The sequence below is a fragment of the Anolis carolinensis genome, chromosome 2, assembly GCF_035594765.1.
Source record: "Anolis carolinensis isolate JA03-04 chromosome 2, rAnoCar3.1.pri, whole genome shotgun sequence".
Classification (NCBI taxonomy): domain Eukaryota; kingdom Metazoa; phylum Chordata; class Lepidosauria; order Squamata; family Dactyloidae; genus Anolis; species Anolis carolinensis.
The window spans coordinates 107,992,744-108,012,670 of record NC_085842.1 but is presented as its reverse complement, the minus strand read 5'-3'; the positions used below and the strand labels follow the sequence as shown (position 1 = coordinate 108,012,670).

At 40.9% G+C, this 19,927-nt stretch overlaps 1 protein-coding gene across 5 annotated transcripts in view; it reads left to right on the top strand.

The window, feature by feature from the left end:
* rapgef6 (Rap guanine nucleotide exchange factor 6) overlaps window positions 1-19,927 on the top strand; it is a 260,059-nt gene that overhangs the window by 35,323 nt on the left and 204,809 nt on the right. For all 5 annotated transcript variants that reach the window (XM_008104747.3, XM_008104745.3, XM_008104746.3 and 2 more), the window contains exon 2: window positions 19,080-19,150. In XM_008104747.3, coding sequence (XP_008102954.2) covers window positions 19,080-19,150 — 71 coding nt within the window. The remainder of the gene's footprint in view (window positions 1-19,079; window positions 19,151-19,927) is intronic.

Sequence of the window (19,927 nt, the reverse complement as noted above, 5' to 3'; positions counted from 1 at the left end):
CACCCTCCAAAACTCCGGATGACCTCTCCCAGTGGTTTCATGTAGATGTTAAATAGCATGGGGGATAGAATAGACCCTTGCGGGACCCCACAGATCAATGGCCAGGGGTCCGAGCAGGTTTCCCCCAGCTTCACCATCTGGGAACGGCCCTCCAGGAAGGACCGAAGCCACAGCAGAACTGTGCCACCGAGTCCCATCCCGGCGAGCCTCCCCAGAAGGATACCATGGTCGATGGTATCGAAAGCCGCTGAGATGTCCAAGAGAACCAGCAGGGTCACACTCCCCCTGTCCAGCTCCCTGCGGAGGTCATCCACCAAGGCGACCAAAGCCGTCTCGGTGCTGTGCCCAGGCCTGAAGCCAGACTGCGAGCGGTCCAGAAAATCGGTGTCATCGAGGAACTCCTGGAGCTGCGTAGCAACCACCCGCTCCAGAACCTTGCCCAGAAATGGGAGGTTGGAAATTGGCCTGTAGTTGTTACATACAGATGGGTCTAACGAGGTCTTTTTTAATAATGGTTTTACTACCACCTGCTTAAAGCAGGATGGAACTGACCCTTGAACCAGGGAGGCATTTATAATAGCCACAAACCAATCCAACAACCCATCTTTGGCCAGCTTCACCAGCCAAGAAGGACAAGGATCCAGAGCGCAGGTGGTCGCCCTCACAGACCCAAGAATCCCCTCCAAGAATTTAGTAGTGATTTTGATTTTCCACACACTTTTCAAATATTTTCCCATCTTTAAATAACGTTAAATTGTTTTGGGAAACACATGCACTTTATCCTGCAACTTAAATGGAATATCAGTTTCCTTTAGACTCAGTTTAGAACCCTGATTCTCCCACACCTGGTAGCAGAGAAATTACTATGCTTTTCCTCAATTAAGATTAGCAGTGGTGCAATCCTTGAAGAGTTTAATGCTTTCTGATGATACCAGTGTACGTGTAAACACTGGAAACATATGTCCTTCAACACCCTGAACACCTGCAAAAGAGCAAACTCTTACTTCATATCCTCTTCTGCTGGTTTACTACGTTTGGGAGTAGTTTGGAAGCGGGGAATTAAATTTATTCATATCTATCTAACTTGTTATTTGGGTGTCAAGATCTCTGCATCTCTATATTTCTAGGGTGTTTTTAGGCGTTTTGTTTATTTATATCACAGAAGCTTATCTAACCAAGATTTCCTTGCCACTATTCAAAACCTGAAATTTGTTTTGGCTTGTAGTTCTTTGTCAGTTGAATTTATGTGCTACTAGCTTGGGGACCCGGCAGTGCACGGGTCATTTGAGAAAGGCATTGTTTGCCTGTGTTCCAAGTTTAGTCTAGGTACAGGGGCAGCGTGGTTCAGTGGGTGCAGGTGAACTACAACTCCCATATGCAAGTCCCATCATCCATGGTCCATCCCACTCCAAACAGCGCCAGGATGTATAGTAGGTCATGGGGACTGTATGTGTCAAGTTTGGTCTTGATCAGACATTGGTGGGGGTTGCAGTGGTCTCAGGAAGTGAGTGAAGCTACTGCAAGTCCCATCATCCATAGTCCAAACTCTTCCAAACCACACCAGGATGTATAGTGGGTAATGGGGCCTCTGTGTACCAAGTTTGGTACTGATTTGTCATTGGTGGGAGTCACAGTGCTCTCAGGAAGCCAGTGAAGGTATTGCAAGTCCCATCATCCATGGTCCATCCCCTTCCAAACAGCACCCAGGTGTATTGTAGGACATGGGGGCTCTATGTGCCAAGTTTGGTCTTGTTCAGACATTGGTGGGGGTCACAATGTTCTCAGGAAGTGAGTGAAGGTATTGCAGTTCCCATCGTCCATGGTCCATCATACTCCAAACTTCACCACGGTATAGAGTGGGTCATGGGTGCTCTGTGTTCCAAGTTTGGTCTTGATCAGTCATTTGTAGCAGTTGCAGTGGTCTCAGGAATTTAGTGAAGGTACTGCAAGTCCCATTATCCTTTGTATGCCTTCCCCCAAACTGCACCAGGAAGTAAAGTGGGTCATATGGGTTATGTATGCTAACTTTGATCCTGATCCCTCATTAGTTATAGTAACAGTGTGTCAGAGACAAAATATTTGAAAGTACTGCAAATCCCGTAATCCTTGGTCCATCATCTCTGAAATGGCTCCAGGCTGTAAAGAGGGTCATGGGGGGTATGTGTGGTCCTGATCCATCATTAGTTAGAGTAACAGTGATCTGTCGGAGACAATGTGTTTGAAAGTATTGAAATTCCCATAACCCTTGGTCCATTCTCCCCCAAAGTGGTGCAGCATGTAAAGTGTGTCATTTGGGATATGTGTGCCATGTTTGGTCTAATTCTGTCATTCCTGGTAGTCACAGAAGTCTCAGGAAGTGAGAGAAGGTACTGTAAGTCCCATCATCCTTGTTCATATATAGATATAGATATCGATATAGACTAGCTTGGGGACCCGGCGGTGCCTGGGTTATTTGAAAAAGGCATTAGTTGTCTTTAAATGTTATGTATTCTTAGTTTGCAGTGGGTGAACTACAATTCCTAGAATTGTGGGTCAATCCTCCCCAAACCTTGCCAGTATTCAAAGTTGGCCATTTTGGGTCTGTATACCAAGTATGGTCCAGATCTATCATTGACTGGTCATCGCCTGGCTGCAGTGCTCTCTGGATGGGGGTGAACTACTACAACTCCCAGATTCCCGGGGCAGTTGTCCTGAAACATCTGTCAGTATCCACAGCAGGCTATGTTGAGTCTGTGTGCGAAATGTGGTCCAGATCAGTCGGCTGGGTTCATTGGTCTTTGGATACAGGTGAACTACAACTCCCAAAATTAAGGCCCATTCTCACAACCCCCTGCGGTATGCTCAGTTGGTCATGAGGCTTTTCTGTGTGAAGTTTGGTCTCGGTCCATTGTCGGTGTGGGTCACTGTTTCTCTGGATGCAGGTGAACTATAACTCCCTTTCTCCAAACTTGTCCAAGATGTTCTTTTGATTATGGGGGCTCTGTGTGCCAAGTTTGGTCCTGGTACATCATCGAAGGGGTTCAGAGTACCCATTCATGGCAGGTGAACTATAAATCCCAGTACCTACTACTCCTAAATGTCCAGTCCAATTCCCCTCAAAACCCACCAATATTCAAATCTGGGTATATCAGGTATGCATGGCAAGTTTGGCCCAGAGCCATCGTTGTTTGGGTTCATAGCATTCTGAGTGTAGGTGAACTGCAACTCCTCTAAATTCCCCAGTAGGAGTCACAGTGCTTTGACTTGATGCAGGGTGAACAACTTCCATAATGTGGAATCAATCCCCCAGACTTCTCCAGTATGTTCAGTTGCTGCTCAGTTCTGCTCTGTTTGTTATGCAGACAGATTTGATAGGGAGAGGCAGTGAGTGGGGTCATGCAAATTCCACACAGTGGAGAACCCTGGGATGCCTGCCTGTGGTGGAGGACAATGCAAAATCTGGGATGAAATGCTCCCCAAATGAAAGCATGGGCCATAATGTTTGGGGAGGACATTGGCAGGGTTTGGGATACATGTTCATGCAGCTTGCTGTAACCGCAGTATCAGCGGAAAATAGTGACTTGGTGGCTCCTTAGCACTGGAAACTATAGCCTGTTTGTGGAGTCCAGAGGCTGTTTGTGTGAGCAGACACCTATGCCACATGCACACATACAGGTTTTCACTTTTATTATGGCTATAGATATAGATATATAGATATAGATAGATATAGATTGCATGATGTTGGTTGCTAGCTTAGTGGTGGAGTATCTTCTGGCATACACCCTGTCAAGACAGGAGAATGTTTTTTGTGTTCCTTTTGCCAGCAGATTCTATTCCCAAATTAGATTGAATACCTTTTACAGTTTTGTTTCCCTTTTAATCCTTGTAGTCCAAGAACATGATTGTGCTGTGGTACTTGCCCCTTCATATTTTTGTATGTTGTGTGTTCATCAAGTTGTAACAATGACAGTTACAGTAAAGTCTCACTTATCCAAGCTAAACGGGCCGGCAGAAGCTTGGATAAGCGAATATCTTGGATAATAAGGAGGGATTAAGGAAAAGCCCATTAAACATCAAATTAGGTTATGATTTTACAAATTAAGCACCAAAACTTCATGTTATACAACAAATTTGACAGAAAAGGTAGTTCAATACATAGTAATGTTATGTTGTAATTACTGTATCTACGAATTTAGCACCAAAATATCACAATATATTGTAAACATTGACTACAAAAATGGCTTGGATTATCCAGAGGCTTGGATAAGTGAGACTCTACTGTAAATGCATATCAATTTCAGATTGTAACACACAAATGTGGAAAAATCAAAGGAGGGTTTTTAAAAATATTTCTGTAAGACATTGCACTCTACTCCATTTACACCAGATACATCATAGGTGCAACAGGTATCCTGTTTCTGTAGCACCTATTAGTGGGAGATGTCTAACAGACATGTTTCCTTAAGCTTGATAAAGACTAATACTGCACGATCATTTAATTTTTGTAATTTTCAGTATTTCTTTTGATGCTCAATAGTTTGGAATTTTTCTCTTAAGTTCTGGGACTTCTTTTCAGAATACATTACTGGGAAAATTACTTTAGTTGATAGGACAGTGTGTGAGCCTGAAATGCCTCACCACTCACCTGGATCATTGTGTATGTTTACTTATAGTCATATGTAGTAGTATTTATAGACCATTTAAACTTGACCTTATGGCAGCAATAAATAAAAACACAAATGCAATCGGATAACAGGACAAAAACAAACTAAAATTCCCAAACATAATGACAACAGCAGCAGCATAACATTATATTATAATACTTAAGGCAGTTCAAAAATATAATGAAGATAGTTCTTTTAAATAAGTGTGAATGTCTAATCAATTAAGCGGCTCATTAATTTCCAAACTGATTATAAGAGTGCAACCCAAAATATTCAAAAATTGATAACTTTGAGAGAGTTCTTTCACATCTGAAGACCCATTGGTGAATAGGTTCTGTCTTTTAGTGTTAACCAATGATCTTACCATTGGACTTATAAATGAAATTTCTCAGATAGATGCCTGGGCTTTCTATTACTGATGGTCTTTCAAATAATGGGATTTCAAACTGTTGATATGAAACCATGAATAAGTATGAATTGGGTCTAGAAACCCAGTGGTGAATAATATAAAGATGTTTAGTCTGTTAACATTCTAGTAGTTGCATTTTAATTTCTTCTTACGTGGCCACTGTGGATTTCGCACATGTGGTATCTTCCTGCGTCCTCGCAGGTGATTCGGATAATTTCTTAAGAGACTTTGCCAGATTAAGGACCCCAACCCTGCTCATCTCCTGTAGTAATAAAGCCAGACAACTGGCCTTAGTTCCTTTCGTCCATGAAAGCACCTACATTGGTTCACTACTTGCATCTTGGACTTCTAGGACTTTCTTTGTGGTTCAGGCCAATATGGCGACCTCTTGTGGGGGAAAATTGCCCCAAGGGGACCCCCACCCCCTTTGTGTTCTTTTAGCTTATTCTCTTCAGTTACCTACTGTTTCTTCACCTGATGCTCCAGTTGATGATTTGCTGTTTTCTCCTGATCAGCAAAAAGAACAAGTTCCTAACACTGTGCTTCCTGCACTTCATTATTTGTTGAAATTTGCAAAAACTCAGACTGGGCCTCCAGCTTTTGTACCTCCAGTATCTAAACACATAGATAGTCTCTACTGCATAGATACTTCTTCAGCAGAATGGCTGACTAAGCCGACTAAGCCCAATTCAGTAGTAGTAAAGGTGGTGCAACCCGAGAAATCTAAAAAACTTCAATCTGCGCCACCAGACAAGGAGGGCAATAAGATGGATGCTTGTGGGAAAAAGGTCCACACTGCAGCCAGTTTAATTACCCGAATGGCTAATTATCAGGCTTATATGGCAGCCTTCCAGTCTTATTTATGGGACACTTTGACTTCTTATTTAGACCTTATTCCACTGGAGCATTAACAACTTCCAAAGACTCTACATCCGGAAGGACTCACTTTGGCACTTCATCAAAGGGATATGGCGAAGCATGGCGCTGATACAGCAGGGAGAATGTTTGAGGCTGCAATGGCCATTCGACACCATGCCTGGCTGAGGTCTTCAACTCTGTCTGAAGAAGGGAGAGCCATGGCAGAAGAGTTGCCAATGGCAGAAAACAACCTTTTTAACCCAGATACAGATGCCGAGTTGAAAAGTACACAAAAAATCCAGAAGGCAGTACAAAAATTTGGGTTTTCTCCGCAATATCTCTACCAGTCTATTATTAGCTTTCATGGCCTGCCCCTTTCAGACCTCTTCAAGGGCAAAATCCTAGATTTTCACTCCCTGGTAGACATAATCCATCAATCAGGGGACACATGATGAGACTCGGTGTCGTTTTTGAGGATTCTACCCCCTCCCCCTTGGTGATGTAGTCCTCTCACTCCACTGGGTGAAACCTGCACTTCTTTGGTAACCTCCTCCCCTATTTTTGGAGCTTGTTTAGCACCCTTTCTGGAAGCTTGGCATGCTATTACTTCAGATTCTTGGGTATTGGAGAATATAGAACACAGCTATGCCATTGAAGTTTTTAAATAGCCCCCAATGGGAACTGTGTGAGTTACTCCTCCCTCTTCTGTTTTGTGGCAGGAGGTTCTTATGTTATTAGAAAAAGGGGCTATAGCACCCCTATTGCCCTCTATGTTTCCTTTTTCCTTTTTTTCCAAATATTTTTGGTATCTAAGAAGGATGGAGGACTCCGTCCTATTTTAGACCTTAGAGGGTTGAATGCTTATATTACTTACCGCCGGTTTCAGATGGTGACGCTAGCAACCATCCTTCCACTCCTGCCCAATAATGCCTGATTTGCAAGCATTGATCCTAAAGATGCTTATTTCCACGTTGCCATTAGGCAACGAGATCATAGGTTTTTGTCTTCTTTCACAAATTGACAAGCTTTTTCTTTTCATTTATTTCCTTTTGGCATTTCAACAGCCCCCAGGGTGTTTACTAAGGTGATGGCAGTGGTGGCAGCTCACCTTAGAGAACATGCTGTGATGGTTTATTCCTACATCGATGACTGATTACTGGTCATCATTACTGGTTGCAAAGCAACATCCAGTTTACATTGGTCTTATTACAGAATCTGGATTTAATTATCAACAAAGAAAAATCTCATTTTCGACCATCCCAAACTGCCAAATTCATTGGAGCGGTTCTGAATTCGCAGCAGGCAAGAGCGTACCTACCAGACGACTGGTTCTGGAAGTTGCGCACATTGGTTCTTCGAGTCAAACAAAAGCCATTTCTTCGAGCCAGGGATATCCAGTGCCTTTTGGGTCATATGGCTTCCACTACGGCAGTGACCCCTTTTTCCCGGCTATGTCTTCAACCACTTCAGGGATGGTTTCTCCAGGCATTTCATCCTTTACGGGACAGTCCCAGCAAGCGCTTGGTCATCCCTCCTGCTATAGTCAATCTCTCAAATGGTGAACTCATTGATCCAACCTGTGTATTGGGGTTCTATTCCGCCCTCCACAACCTTCCGTCATATTAGCAACAGATGCTTCTCTGACTGGTTTGGGAGCTCATCTCGGCACCTTGACGATTCACGGTCCCTGGTCTGTGGAGGGGGGAGCCAGACTTATCAATTATTTAGAACTCCTTGCAGTGGAGAAGGCGCTCCATTCTTTCAGTCATCTGATTCAAGGACATGTTGTGCAACTCACCACCGACAATACCACTGTGGTCTTTTATATCAACAAACAAGGGGGCATGTGGTCTTGAGCTCTAGTGTTCCTTACTCTCAGAATCTGGGACTGGTGCATAGCCAGAGATATTGCAATCATAGCTATCCATGTCCCAGGCAACGAGAATTCTCTGGCAGACTCCCTCAGTCGAACAGACTATCCCGACCACGAATGGTCCCTTCATCCTTCACAAGCTCAGGCACTTTTTCTCACATGGCAAACCCCCGTCCAACACGAAGTGCCAATTTTATGGGGCACAACTTTGTCGCCATCAGCAACCAGGATGTTTGGGAGATGCTTTCCTCCTTGACTGGACTTCTACACTCCTGTACATCTTCCCACCGCTCCCATTGTTATCAAGAGTGATCTCTCGCCTTCAAGCAGAACAAGTCAGCTGCATTCTGATAGCACCTTGGTGGCCCTGCCAGCCGTGGTTTGCTACGCTGCTCCAAATAGTGGGCAACAACTCCGTTCTGTTGCCACTCAGACCAGATTTATTGACTTCAGGCACCAATACAGTTCCATATTCTCAAATTACGTGCCTACGATTGACGGCATGGTGGATTCGGCCTCAGCTTTTCCTCAGCCAGTAAAAGACATTTTGGATTTTGCCCGTAGGCCTGCCACCAAGCATTCATATATCTGGAAATGGTGTAGATTTTGCTCATTTGCGCAGGAACAAGGAGTTCAAGAGGGCTGTGATGCTTTCATTGAATACAGTATTAATATGCTCATTTTAACTGTCGTTGAGTTTCCCCATGTGAACTGCCCCAAGTCCCTTTGGGGAAATGAAGGCAGGATACAAAAATAAAGTTATTATTATTATTGCTTTTGAAATTCTTGAAGGTATCTTGTCATCCTCTGTGGAAAATAGGATGTAGGACCAGCTAGAGCTCAGGTTTGTTATGGTGAAATGCTAGTGGAGTTTTGTATATACATTATGTATCAACAAGCCCTATCAATTCCCATTTGATTTTCCTAATGAGAATATCACATCTTTTAGGAAATATTAATGTCACAAAACCAAAAAAGCAATTGCACAGATTGTATTGGAGGAAGTTAAAAGTAGATAATTCTACGCTGTGTCAATGAGAGTATAGTGCCCAGATTGAGGGAAGCACCTCTCTATTCTGCATTGATCAGTCCTGACGTGGAATATATCTTCCCGTTCTACGCACCACAATTCAAGAAGGATATTGACAAGCAGGGATGTATCCAGAAATGGGCAACCTAAATAGTAAGGTCTAGAAGGCTTATATGTAGTGGTTTAGAGAGCATGCATGATATGTTTAGCTTGAAGAGAAAGGTGAGAGAGAACATGATAGCCATGTTTAAACATTTGAAGACATGTCATTGGGCTGGGGGGAGGGGGGTAAGCTTATTTTTTGCTGCTCTAGAACTAGGACACAGAGCAATGGATTCAAATTGCAGGAAAAGAGTCCACCTAAACATTAGGAAGAACTTCCTGACAGCAAGCGTTGTTTGATACTGGTATATGTTGCCTCAGAGTGTGGTGAAGCCTCCTTGTTTTTAAGCAGAGGCTGGATGGTCATCTGTCAGGAGTGCTTTGTTTGTGTATTCCTACATGGCAGGGGATTGAACTGGATCACCCTTGTGGTTCTTCCAATTATGATTCTATGATTCTGTTCCTAATTTGCTGCAGGATAGAACCTGTGGGTGCACGGCCTCTTCAATCATCGGGGAGGCCCTCTTCTCGCTCTCACCACCGTCACAATTGTGGTTGGTGGGGACAAGGGAGAGGGCCTTCTCCGGGGTGGCCCTCCAGCTCTCGAGCTCACTCCCCAGGGAGATAAGGCAAGCTCCTACCTTCCTAACTTTTAGGAAGAGCCGAAAAACTTGGCTCTTCCAACAGGCCTTTGGTGAATGATCCCCGCTCTCACGATATGGTTCGTACTGGTAATTGATAACATTTCTATTGTATTTTATGCTACTCCTTCAGGAAACAGCCCCTGTGTTTACCTCATCCCAAGCCCCTTACCAATGAAAACAGTTCGGGTCACTTACTTCTTTTCTAGTTTACATTCCTCATTCTATGCACTTGCATTGGCCCAGTTCATTTTATGAGCTCACTCAGGTTTTTAACTAATCGTGCTTTATTTTGATAATTTTATTGTGTTTTATTGGATTTGCTTATATTTGGATGTGTTTTATTTACAACTAACTTGGGGACCCGGCGGTGCCCGGGTTATTAGTAGCGGACATTGAGTTGTTTTGGATATTATGAATGGGCCCATTGAAGTGCCGTCACAGTGGATGATGTCTCGGTTCTATGTGTATATGGGCATTGAATGTTAGCCCTATATGTATATAATGTGATCCGCCCTGAGTCCCCTTCAGGGTGAGAAGGAAGGGCGGAATATAAATATTGTAAATAAATAAATAAATAAAAAATGTTGCCTAAGTACCTGATGTTGCCTGGGTTCATTTGGTAAGGATATATATTAGAAATAGGCATTTTTTCTGGATTTTGGATTTTAAGAATAAAGCTATTAGAAAATGCATAACCATATAAACAGAACCATTTATATATATAAAAACAGATCACATTATATACATTTAGGGCAAACATTTAATGCCCATATACACACAGAACCGAGACAGAGACTGACACAGAGGCAATTTAACCTTCTCCTGAGGGGATGTTCGATTCTGGCCACAGGGGGGAACAGCTGCTTCATCATCCACTGTGACAGCACTTCCTCATTCCAACGTCGTAAATTAGTTAAATTTGCCTCCCCACTTTATAAGTGGTACCTTATTTCCTACTTGATGTGGTGCTACAGTGGAGTCTCATTTATCCAACATAAATGGGCCGGCAGAATGTTGGATAAGCGAATATGTTGGATAATAAGGAGGGATGAAGGAAAAGCCTATTAAACATCAAATTAGGTTATGATTTTACAAATTAAGCACCCAAACATCATGTTATACAACACATTTGACAGAAAAAGTAGTTCAATACGCAGTAATGCTATGTAGTAATTACTGTATTTACAAATTTGGCACCAAAATATCACAATGTATTGAAAACATTGACTACAAAAATGCGTTGGATAATCCAGAACGTTGGATAAGCGAATGTTGGATAAGCGAGACTCTACTGTACTTCCATCAGCCCAAGATCAACCTATTAAGCATGAAAAGGCATCGTTAAAAAGATAATAACGATGTTGTCTGCTGTCTTTTGAAGAAAGTAGGGCCTTACAAAGAAGATGAAAGCTGCCTTCTTTTGAGGCAAGACCTAGCAGCATGGGGCCAGCCTGGAAGGCCTTAAACATGTCAGCAGAGGAGCCCAGTGGTGGTTGGGTAAGGGGGGGGGGGGGAAATAAAAGTTTTCATAATGACAGCAAAGATTAAAAAGATAGTCATTTTTTCTCTTCAGTCTGTTGTGGAAAGTACTGTCTTACCTTGTAGAAGGACAGTTCTGGCAATGAGGCAGGCAGAAGCTGCCATCTTTGGAGCAATTTTATATAAATTAAATAAATAAATAAATAAATTTTGAGGAGGCAAGATGGCCCCCTCCTTTGGGCCTAGCCGGACCTAGCAGCCTGCAAAGGCCGAGACATGTCAGTAGAAGCGCTGAAGGAGGTGAGATGAGGGGGTAGAAGTTTTCATAAACATACCCGCAACCATTGTTTAAAAGGAAGCATTAAAACATAATTATTTTCCATCTTTAGTTGGATTCAGAATGCTGTGAATGTGTGAGTGAACTGTATTTCCTAGCAACCAAAGTTTTTCATTATCAGTATGCACAGTTGGCCATGTTGGGTCTATTTGGTCCAGATCCGTTGTCAGTGGGTTCATGGGTCCATGTGTGTCAGGTTTGGTCCAAGTCCAGCCTTCCTGGTGGTGGCAGTGGTGTTTTTGATTACCAAAGTGTAGGCCGAGGGCTGTTAAGTGTACCAAAGCTAGCGTCGTTCTGAGGAGATAAGTAGGCCGAACGAAGCCAGTTGGTAGTAGCTTTTGCCTCAGCAGTCCCAGCTGGCCCATATTCTGCCAGGCCAATCAAAACACGAGCACATACTCTACAAACATTCACTTTTATTATATACGAGGGCTATCCAGAAAGTTCATGACGTTTTGGAATTAAAAATAAACAAAGTATAGGAGAAAACATTTACCATATTCAGTTGAAAGCCAGACCCAAATACTAGTTCCTACCATAGTCCCCACTGAAATCTAAGTAGTTATCATAGTGATAAAAGTGTTTGAAAAGCCCTCCCCCCCCCCCCCCAAGATTCCCGCCTGGCTTGCGTCCTGAACCAGGCTGGCTTCCCTTCTCTCAGCTGTCAAATGGTGCGCTCAGCTTTCCGCACGATCTTCCTCGATCGCTCTTTTGTTTTGCAGATGCTTGCAAGGAAGATTTTTTGGGACAGGAAAGGTGTGCTTCTTGCAAAACCTTAGAAGAGCACCTTCTTTGCAAGCATCTGCAAAACAAAAGAGCGATCGAGGAAGATCGTGCAGAAAGTTGAGCGCACCATTTGACAGCTGAGAGAAGGGAAGCCAGCCTGGTTCAGGATGCAAGCCAGGCGGGAATCTTGGGGGGGGGGGGGGAGGGCTTTTCAAACACTTTTATCAGTATGATAACTACCTAGATTTCAGTGGGGACTATGGTGAGAACTAGTATTTGGGTCTGGCTTTCAACTGAATATGGTAAATGTTTTCTCCTATACTTTGTTTATTTTTAATTCCAAAACGTCATGAACTTTCTGGATAACCCTTGCATATAGATATAGATATAGATGACTGTAATCTTCTGGGCGTGGCCCCATGTAAGCCGCCCCGAGTCCCCTCGGGGAGATGGAGGCGAGGTATAAAAATAAAGTTGTTATTATTATATTATTATTATGGTTTTGCTTTTTCATGAAGAATGAAATTTGCAGGGGGAACAGTTTAATGCTAGAAAGTCTTCTAGTAGACCTAGGGCACATAATATATCAAAGGAAGGATTTGAAGCAATGGGTTCAAATTTCAGGAAATGACATTCTACTTGAACATTAGGAATAATAATAATAATAATAATAATAATAATAATAATAATAATGCACTTTATTTATATTCCACCCTTCTCCCCAGGAGACTTGGAGCAGATAACAGCATTTTACATAGGCAAACATTCAATGCCTTATAGTCAAATACAATGAGACATATAAACACAAACAAGACAAAGGCTTCTTACTGTCAGTGAGAGCTGGTCAACGGTGGAACTCTCTGCCTTACAGTGTGGTGGAAGCTCCATCCTAGGAGGCTTTTAAACAGATGCTGGATGGCCATGTGTTGGGGATGCTTTGTGCCTTTCCTGCATGGCAGAGGGTTGGACTAGATGGCCCATGTGGTCTCTTCCAACTCTGATGTTCTATGATTTGAGTCTTGTTCCAGCACAGATTGCATAAAATATTTTGCAGGCTTACAGAAGTTGTGTAATACAGTCATAAGTGTAATCATTTTGATGGCAATGCATTTTCTTGATGAATAAAGCTAAAAGGAAATCTCTAATTTGACAGTACAATAGGTGTACGAAAATGCTGTTAAAACAAGCTAATTGAACATATGCCCATTGTGTGTGTACCATACAAGTGATACTGAGCTAAAAATGAAGGTGGAGAAGTCTGAGGATGGTATTAGGCAAGTACTACTCTTTCAGTCTCAGAAAAAAGGAAAGTCCTTTTGAACAAATGTTTCCAAGAAAAACCTGTGATTTACCATCTATCTATATGTCTAAAAATGTAATGTGCATTTTTCCCGTAGAGTAAATAACAAAACCACTGAATCAAATCACACCAAATTTGGCCACAAAAGACATAGTCATCCAATCTATGTCTTTCAATAAAAAAGCCTAGAAAAATAGTCCAATTTGCAGAGAACAAGGAAGAGCCACCTTCCCCCTGGCTGCCAGTCAGAAAGGTAGGTCCTGCTGCCTTTAGGCCCCTCCCCCTTCGTGTTCTAGCAAACCCCTCAGCCACAATGGCACCCAGGGGACAGGCAGAGTTCACTTAGGCCTCATTCCCATAGAATGCAAGTACCCAGCCTTCCAAGCAGCAAACCTATTCCATTGTATTCCAGCTCACCTAACAAGGATTCCAATAAGAAGAAAACGGCCAAGCTTTGAGGCTGCAAGGCTATTCACTGCTATTCCACCTGGCCAACAAAGCATTCCCATAAGCCACAGCAACATGTGGCCGGGCACAACTAGTAAGTTATAAACATTTTCAGGCACAAAACAAAAGTCAGGTTGCTTAGTATTGTATATTATGTCTGGAAAATACCATATCTGCTTCATCACACTTACACAACCTCAGTAACCATCTAACAGTGCAAGCCTTTGCAGATTTACTCCAAAGTGATCCTATTAAATTCAGAAAAAAAATATTCAGGAACAGCAGCAAAGTCCAATAAAATCAATAAAGCAGCAATATCCTTTTTGAGCCAACTCCAAAGCATAAAAAGCTTTATGTAAGCTTTCAAAGCTCAACTGGCTCCTAATCAGGCAAAGATGCTAGAAATCATACAGGAGAAAAACGCTGACAGTTAAGTCAGTTAAGATGGTGTTGAGGGATTTCAATTCAATAGCTTAGCTTTATATAGGACAAAGGCACCTTTCTGTTATTAATGAGAGTTGAAATTTTATTACCTATCATTCATTATTTTTTGTCTAAAGTCTTCACATGGTCAGTAAGAGGAATGGCTCCTCTCTGTATTAAAATCCCCCAGTGCCATCTTAATTGAAAACATTTCAGACAGAATGTAGGCCTGTGACTTTAATGTATTTTGTACTTTCAAGTTGTCCCAAAACTTGATTTAGAATGTTTCTGTATTCTGCTGAAATCAGATTTAATTAGGCTTTTTGTTCTTAATTAGTCCAGTGTTTTGTCCAATCCACTGGTGGTACTATGGAAAGAGTGGGCATTTAGATCTACCTATGATCAATAGGGATTCCATACGGAATGTGCACAACTCAGGTGATAGGGAACATAATCCGTATGTGTGGAAAAAAGGAGTATATATTAATGACTTCCTCCGCAGGTGCTCCAATTTCCCCACCATGAGTATTTTTTAAAGCATTTTGTTCCTTAACAAAATGTTTGTAACTTGAGTTACAAACATTCGACTTACAAACAGGAAGTGAGAGAAATCTACTCATTGGAAGAGAAATTCACTCCTTAAATGGGTTATTATAGGGAAAGGTGTCTCCATTGAAGCTTTCCCACCAATCCTTGTTTCCACAACAAGCCAATTTTTTCAAAATTCAATTATCACAGGGACAGAAAGTGAGGCAAAATCTTCTGAACAGAAGCAGACAGCAAAACCAACTCCACCTTTCCCTATCCTATTGCACTTAAACATGTAGCTATTCTGACTTACATATAAATTGAATGTGATAACAAACCTACAGAACCTATATTGTTCATAACTTGGGAACTGCCTGTACATTTTAAGCATTGTTGTCTGTCACTGTTTCTTTCCACTAGATGGCTCACACAAACTTCAGTTCTTTTAATTAAATTAGGTAAAAAGGTTAGATATTCAGTACTTTAAAAATTTTTTAAATCAAACATTCAGCAGCTGCTAAAGTAATGTGTTATTAAATTAATATCAATTTATAAATTGATCTAAATTGTTTATGCAGAAATATATAAATGTATTTGAATGTTAAGAGAAACAGAATAAAGATATATTTTACTGGTGATCTTGTCACCTGACGATTCAATATTGTTTTGTTCACATTATATTTATCTAGATTTTTTTGGGGGGGAAGGTTATAACATCATAATCTACCTTTCTCCTATCATGGGACTCAAGATAGCTGCATAGACTAAAACAAGGAATAGATAAAAACAATGTACAACTATTAAAATAACTAAATTATGTGAACTAATTTAAACAATCTTAAAATTAACAATGAGAATAAAAGTACAGCAGTCTCTACTCCCATTAAAAGTAGACCTCACACCACCCTTCTACAACAACCCATAAATAATCCAAAGTCATTCTAAATAAAAAAGTATAGGAATGGAGTTTCAAAAGTGAGAAAGCTTTCTCATATATCTTCACCTGTTTTGCCTGTACCAGTGTTGAAACTGAGAGAAAGCTCTCCCACAAGTTTCTTAAATCTCAAGGATGTTCATATAGGGAGATAGGTATTCCAGGTACTTTAAATGAGTTCAGACTACAGTAGAGTCTCACTTATCCAACATTCGCTTATCCAACGTTCTGGATTATCCAAGGCATTTTTGTAGTCAATGTTTTCAATACATCGTGATATTTTGGTGCTAAATTTGTAAATACAGTAATTACTACATAGCATTACTGCATATTGAACTACTTTCTCTGTCAAAATTGTTGTATAACATGATTTTTGGTGCTTAATTTGTAAAATCATAACCTAATTTGATGTTTATTAGGCTTTTCCTCAGTCCCTCCTTATTATCCAACATATTCACTTATCCAACATTCTGCCGGCCCGTTTACATTGGATAAGTGAGACTCTACTGTACTTCAGATTGGCCTAGATGTGTATCTGTAGCCATTGGAGTGGTTGTAACAAGGTAGTGGAGTCTCCTTCTCTGGAGTACTTTGTGTTTTTCTATATGGCAGGGGGTTGGACTGCTTCTATTGACTGGAGCCCCTGGTGGCTCAGTGGGTTAAACCGCTGAGCAGCTGAATTTGCTGACCACAAGGTCAGCAATTTAAATCTGGGGATGGGGTGAGCTCCAGCTATTAGCCCCTGCTTCTGCCAACCTAGCAGTTCGAAAAAATGCAAATGTGAGTAGATCAATAGGTACTGCTCCAGTGCTCCATGCAGTCATGCTGTCCACATGACCTTGGAGGTGTCTAGGGACAACGCTGGCTCTTCGGCTTAGAAATGGAGATGAGCACCAAGCCCCAGAGTCAGACGTGACTAGACTTAGTGACAGAATTTCTGTCGATGGTGGCTTTTGTTGTCATCTGCAGTGCTGGGCTCTGACAACTGTAAGAGGACTTCATACTCTGATTTTGAGCCAGCTAGTGAATTATTTCAATTGATATGTTTTAATGAAGAAAATATAGCTGAGAAGAATGTCAGAATGGTAGAGTCCAAAGCTAACATGTAAATTTGTAATACTTTAATTGTTTTAGCCTTTTTTTGCTGTTTCAACTTGGTGATTATGTAATATGCTTTTATCCTGCTTATTGTGTATTTATCTGGAATTACTTTATATTCTTTTAATATTCTATAATATTAATATTATTTTATATTCTGTTCTGAGATGTTACATTGAGAGCAGGGATGTGTACAGTGTGACATGTCATTTTGACCAATAGTCAAAAGATATTTTTAGTCCCCAAAATGTCCAAAAGATGTGGATCAGGTGCAGTTGTCCAAGATCTCCTATAGGACTAATGTAGCTCCCTAGTCTCCTTCAGTTGCCTACTCCTGCAAAAGTAGGCGTGATGTAAATGTTTCATAATCAGTTTATTATTACTGTCTGTGGTACTTCTGTGGAATATGTTTTAAAAAAGAAATGAAGCTTTGTCAGCCTAGTACAGTGGCTTGTGGACAACAGCCGGTGATATCTTATTTTGTTTTGCCAAACAAATAATGTTACCTGTTTTTATTTGATTTGGAGTTCATGGGTGTCAGTAGAAGGGTGACCACATTTTTTTCATGGGCAAGTTATAGAGAATGCTTAGGAAGGTTTTAAATTTAAACATTTATAAGGAATTATCTCTTTTTAGCAGTCCAATATTTATTGGTACAAAAATTGTGTTGATAGTAAATTCAGAATGGATCACTATTTAGATATAGATGCCTAGTTGTTTATCATTAGGCTTCTAAACCATGCAAGCATAATGAACCTTTGATAGTTGCTAGCAGAAATTCTTGGTAAATGGCATTTTAAGCAGACCTTTCATTTAATGACTGTTATCTGACTTAGATTTATTATGTAGCATTGTTATGTTCCTTGCCTATAATCTTGCATTGTTTTGAATCTATATGTGCTATATTACTATTGAAAAAAGTAATATTGATGCCACATGTTTAAAAAGTCTTCAAAAAGAGACTAAATAGCTACCTGCTGGGGTTGCTTTAGCTGGAGATATTTAACTGAGCGAAGTATGGACTTTTTACTTATTCGATTCTCCCATCCAAGCAAAAATAGCAATGACATCTCTGTCCATCTTGCTCACTTACTCTCATTTTTAATTGTGTTTCTAGAGTTCAGAATAGGAAAAAGCAAAAGGTTACGAATTAACTCACTGATATAATGAAAGATAAACAGAAAAGGTTAGGATATAAATATAACATAAATATAGCTAAACCCAGTCATACTTTGCTGTGGCTCAGTATGATATGTAATGAATGTGTAAATAAATAATAGTAGTGTTGCAAAGATAGATTCACAGAGAAAACACATCATTCAATTCAATTCCCTGCCTTGTGTTGCTGTGTCTATGTGGGATGAAATGAAAGGAAGGGGAAAGAGGTTTTTTTTTTAATCCCAAATTATTTTTATTGTAAAGCTAATGGATTGACTACATTTTTGGTTTGTCCATTTTCTGCATAAGCATTTAGTTCAGACAGTTTGCCAACTCTGGAGTATGCGATGTATAATTGCCCATAAGAGAAGCCTTTGTTTTCATATTTCTATCCGCACACTTGCAAAGATTGCCTTTGTGCTTTATTGATAGTCATTGCGAATGCAAGGCGTATTGGTAATTGTAGTCATTTGTACTCAAATGCCATGGTGATCAGAAGGAGTGGGATTCTCAGGGCAATCATCCCCAACTCTTGCGTATATGTAGAATTGGTGATGTTGGGTCTGTGTGCCAAGTTTGATCCAGATCCATTGTTGGCTGGGTTTAGTGCGCTCTGGGTAAGGGCGAACTAAAACTCCCATAATCAAAATCGATTCCAACATACCACAGCAGTATGTTCAGTTGGCCATGGGGGTTCTCTGTGCCAAGTTTGGTCCCGGTCCATTGTTGGTGGGAGACACAATTTCCATGGTTGCTGGTGAACTATAACTCCCATAAATCAAGGTCTGTTTCTCTCATAATTTTCCAGTATTTTCTGTTGATCATGGGGAGTCTGTGTGCCTAGTTTTGTCCTGGTCTGTCATTTGTGTGGGTCTGTGTGGCATGTTGAAGTTGGAGCTGAATCGGGTGAAGGTACTCCTCCTATTGGCACCAGGATGTGAAATGGGTGATGGGCTGTTTGTGTGCCGAATCCGGTCCATGCCCGTAGTTCGTTTGGGGGGAATAATAGAACTATAATTATGCAGTGTAAAAAGGTTCTCTGTCTGAATTTTTAAAATTTAAAACTGATATTTTTATTTTTGTTTTTTAGGAATTAAATACTATCTATTACTATCTTCATGGAATGGACATATTGTCTCATCTCAGGGAGCATCAGTTAAGGTAAGAGCAAGTAGATTTGTGTAGATGATGTCTGTCCTAGTGGAAGGTCCATCTATCTATCTATCTATCTATCTATCTATCTATCTATATATAAAAGGATAAAAAAATTCAGACTAGGATAACACAACAAAACTACACATCCCAGAAACACTAAACTTGGCAACACAACCCCTCATCCATGCCTCTACGTTCATACAACAAAAAGAAAAGAAAAATAAAGTCCTAATTAGAGGGAGAGGAATAATTGTTTTTTATCCAATTGCTGCCAGTTACAAGGCTAAACTCTGCCCACTTGGTCTCCTAGCAACCTACTCAGCCCAGGGAACAGGCACAGTTAGGCCTCAGGCCTCTTCCACACTGCCTATAAGATACAGATTATCTGATTTTAACTGGATTATATGGCAGTGTAGACTCAAGACCCTTCCTGTCAAGACCCAGGCTGCAGAGCACCAATAACCATACACAGAGGCCAGAATCTATCTAATATCTTTATTGTAAGAGTATATAAAGTTAGTAAAAACAAGTGTAGAAAATAGTCCAGAAGTAGACCTTTCAGGAAAGGTCAAAATTAGTCCAAAGAAACAATGTCCAATATGAAATATTAAGGTCCAAAGTTGTAATCCAATAACCGAAACACTCACTTTGCCAAGCAAAGTGAGGGGAGATGACAAGGTCCTTTAGTCCAAGAAACTTAAGCAAGGCTGGAAGTAAACTTGATTCTTGGAACACTAGGCTTAATTCAAGGCAACAAGAAACGAGGAGCAAGAACAAGAACTT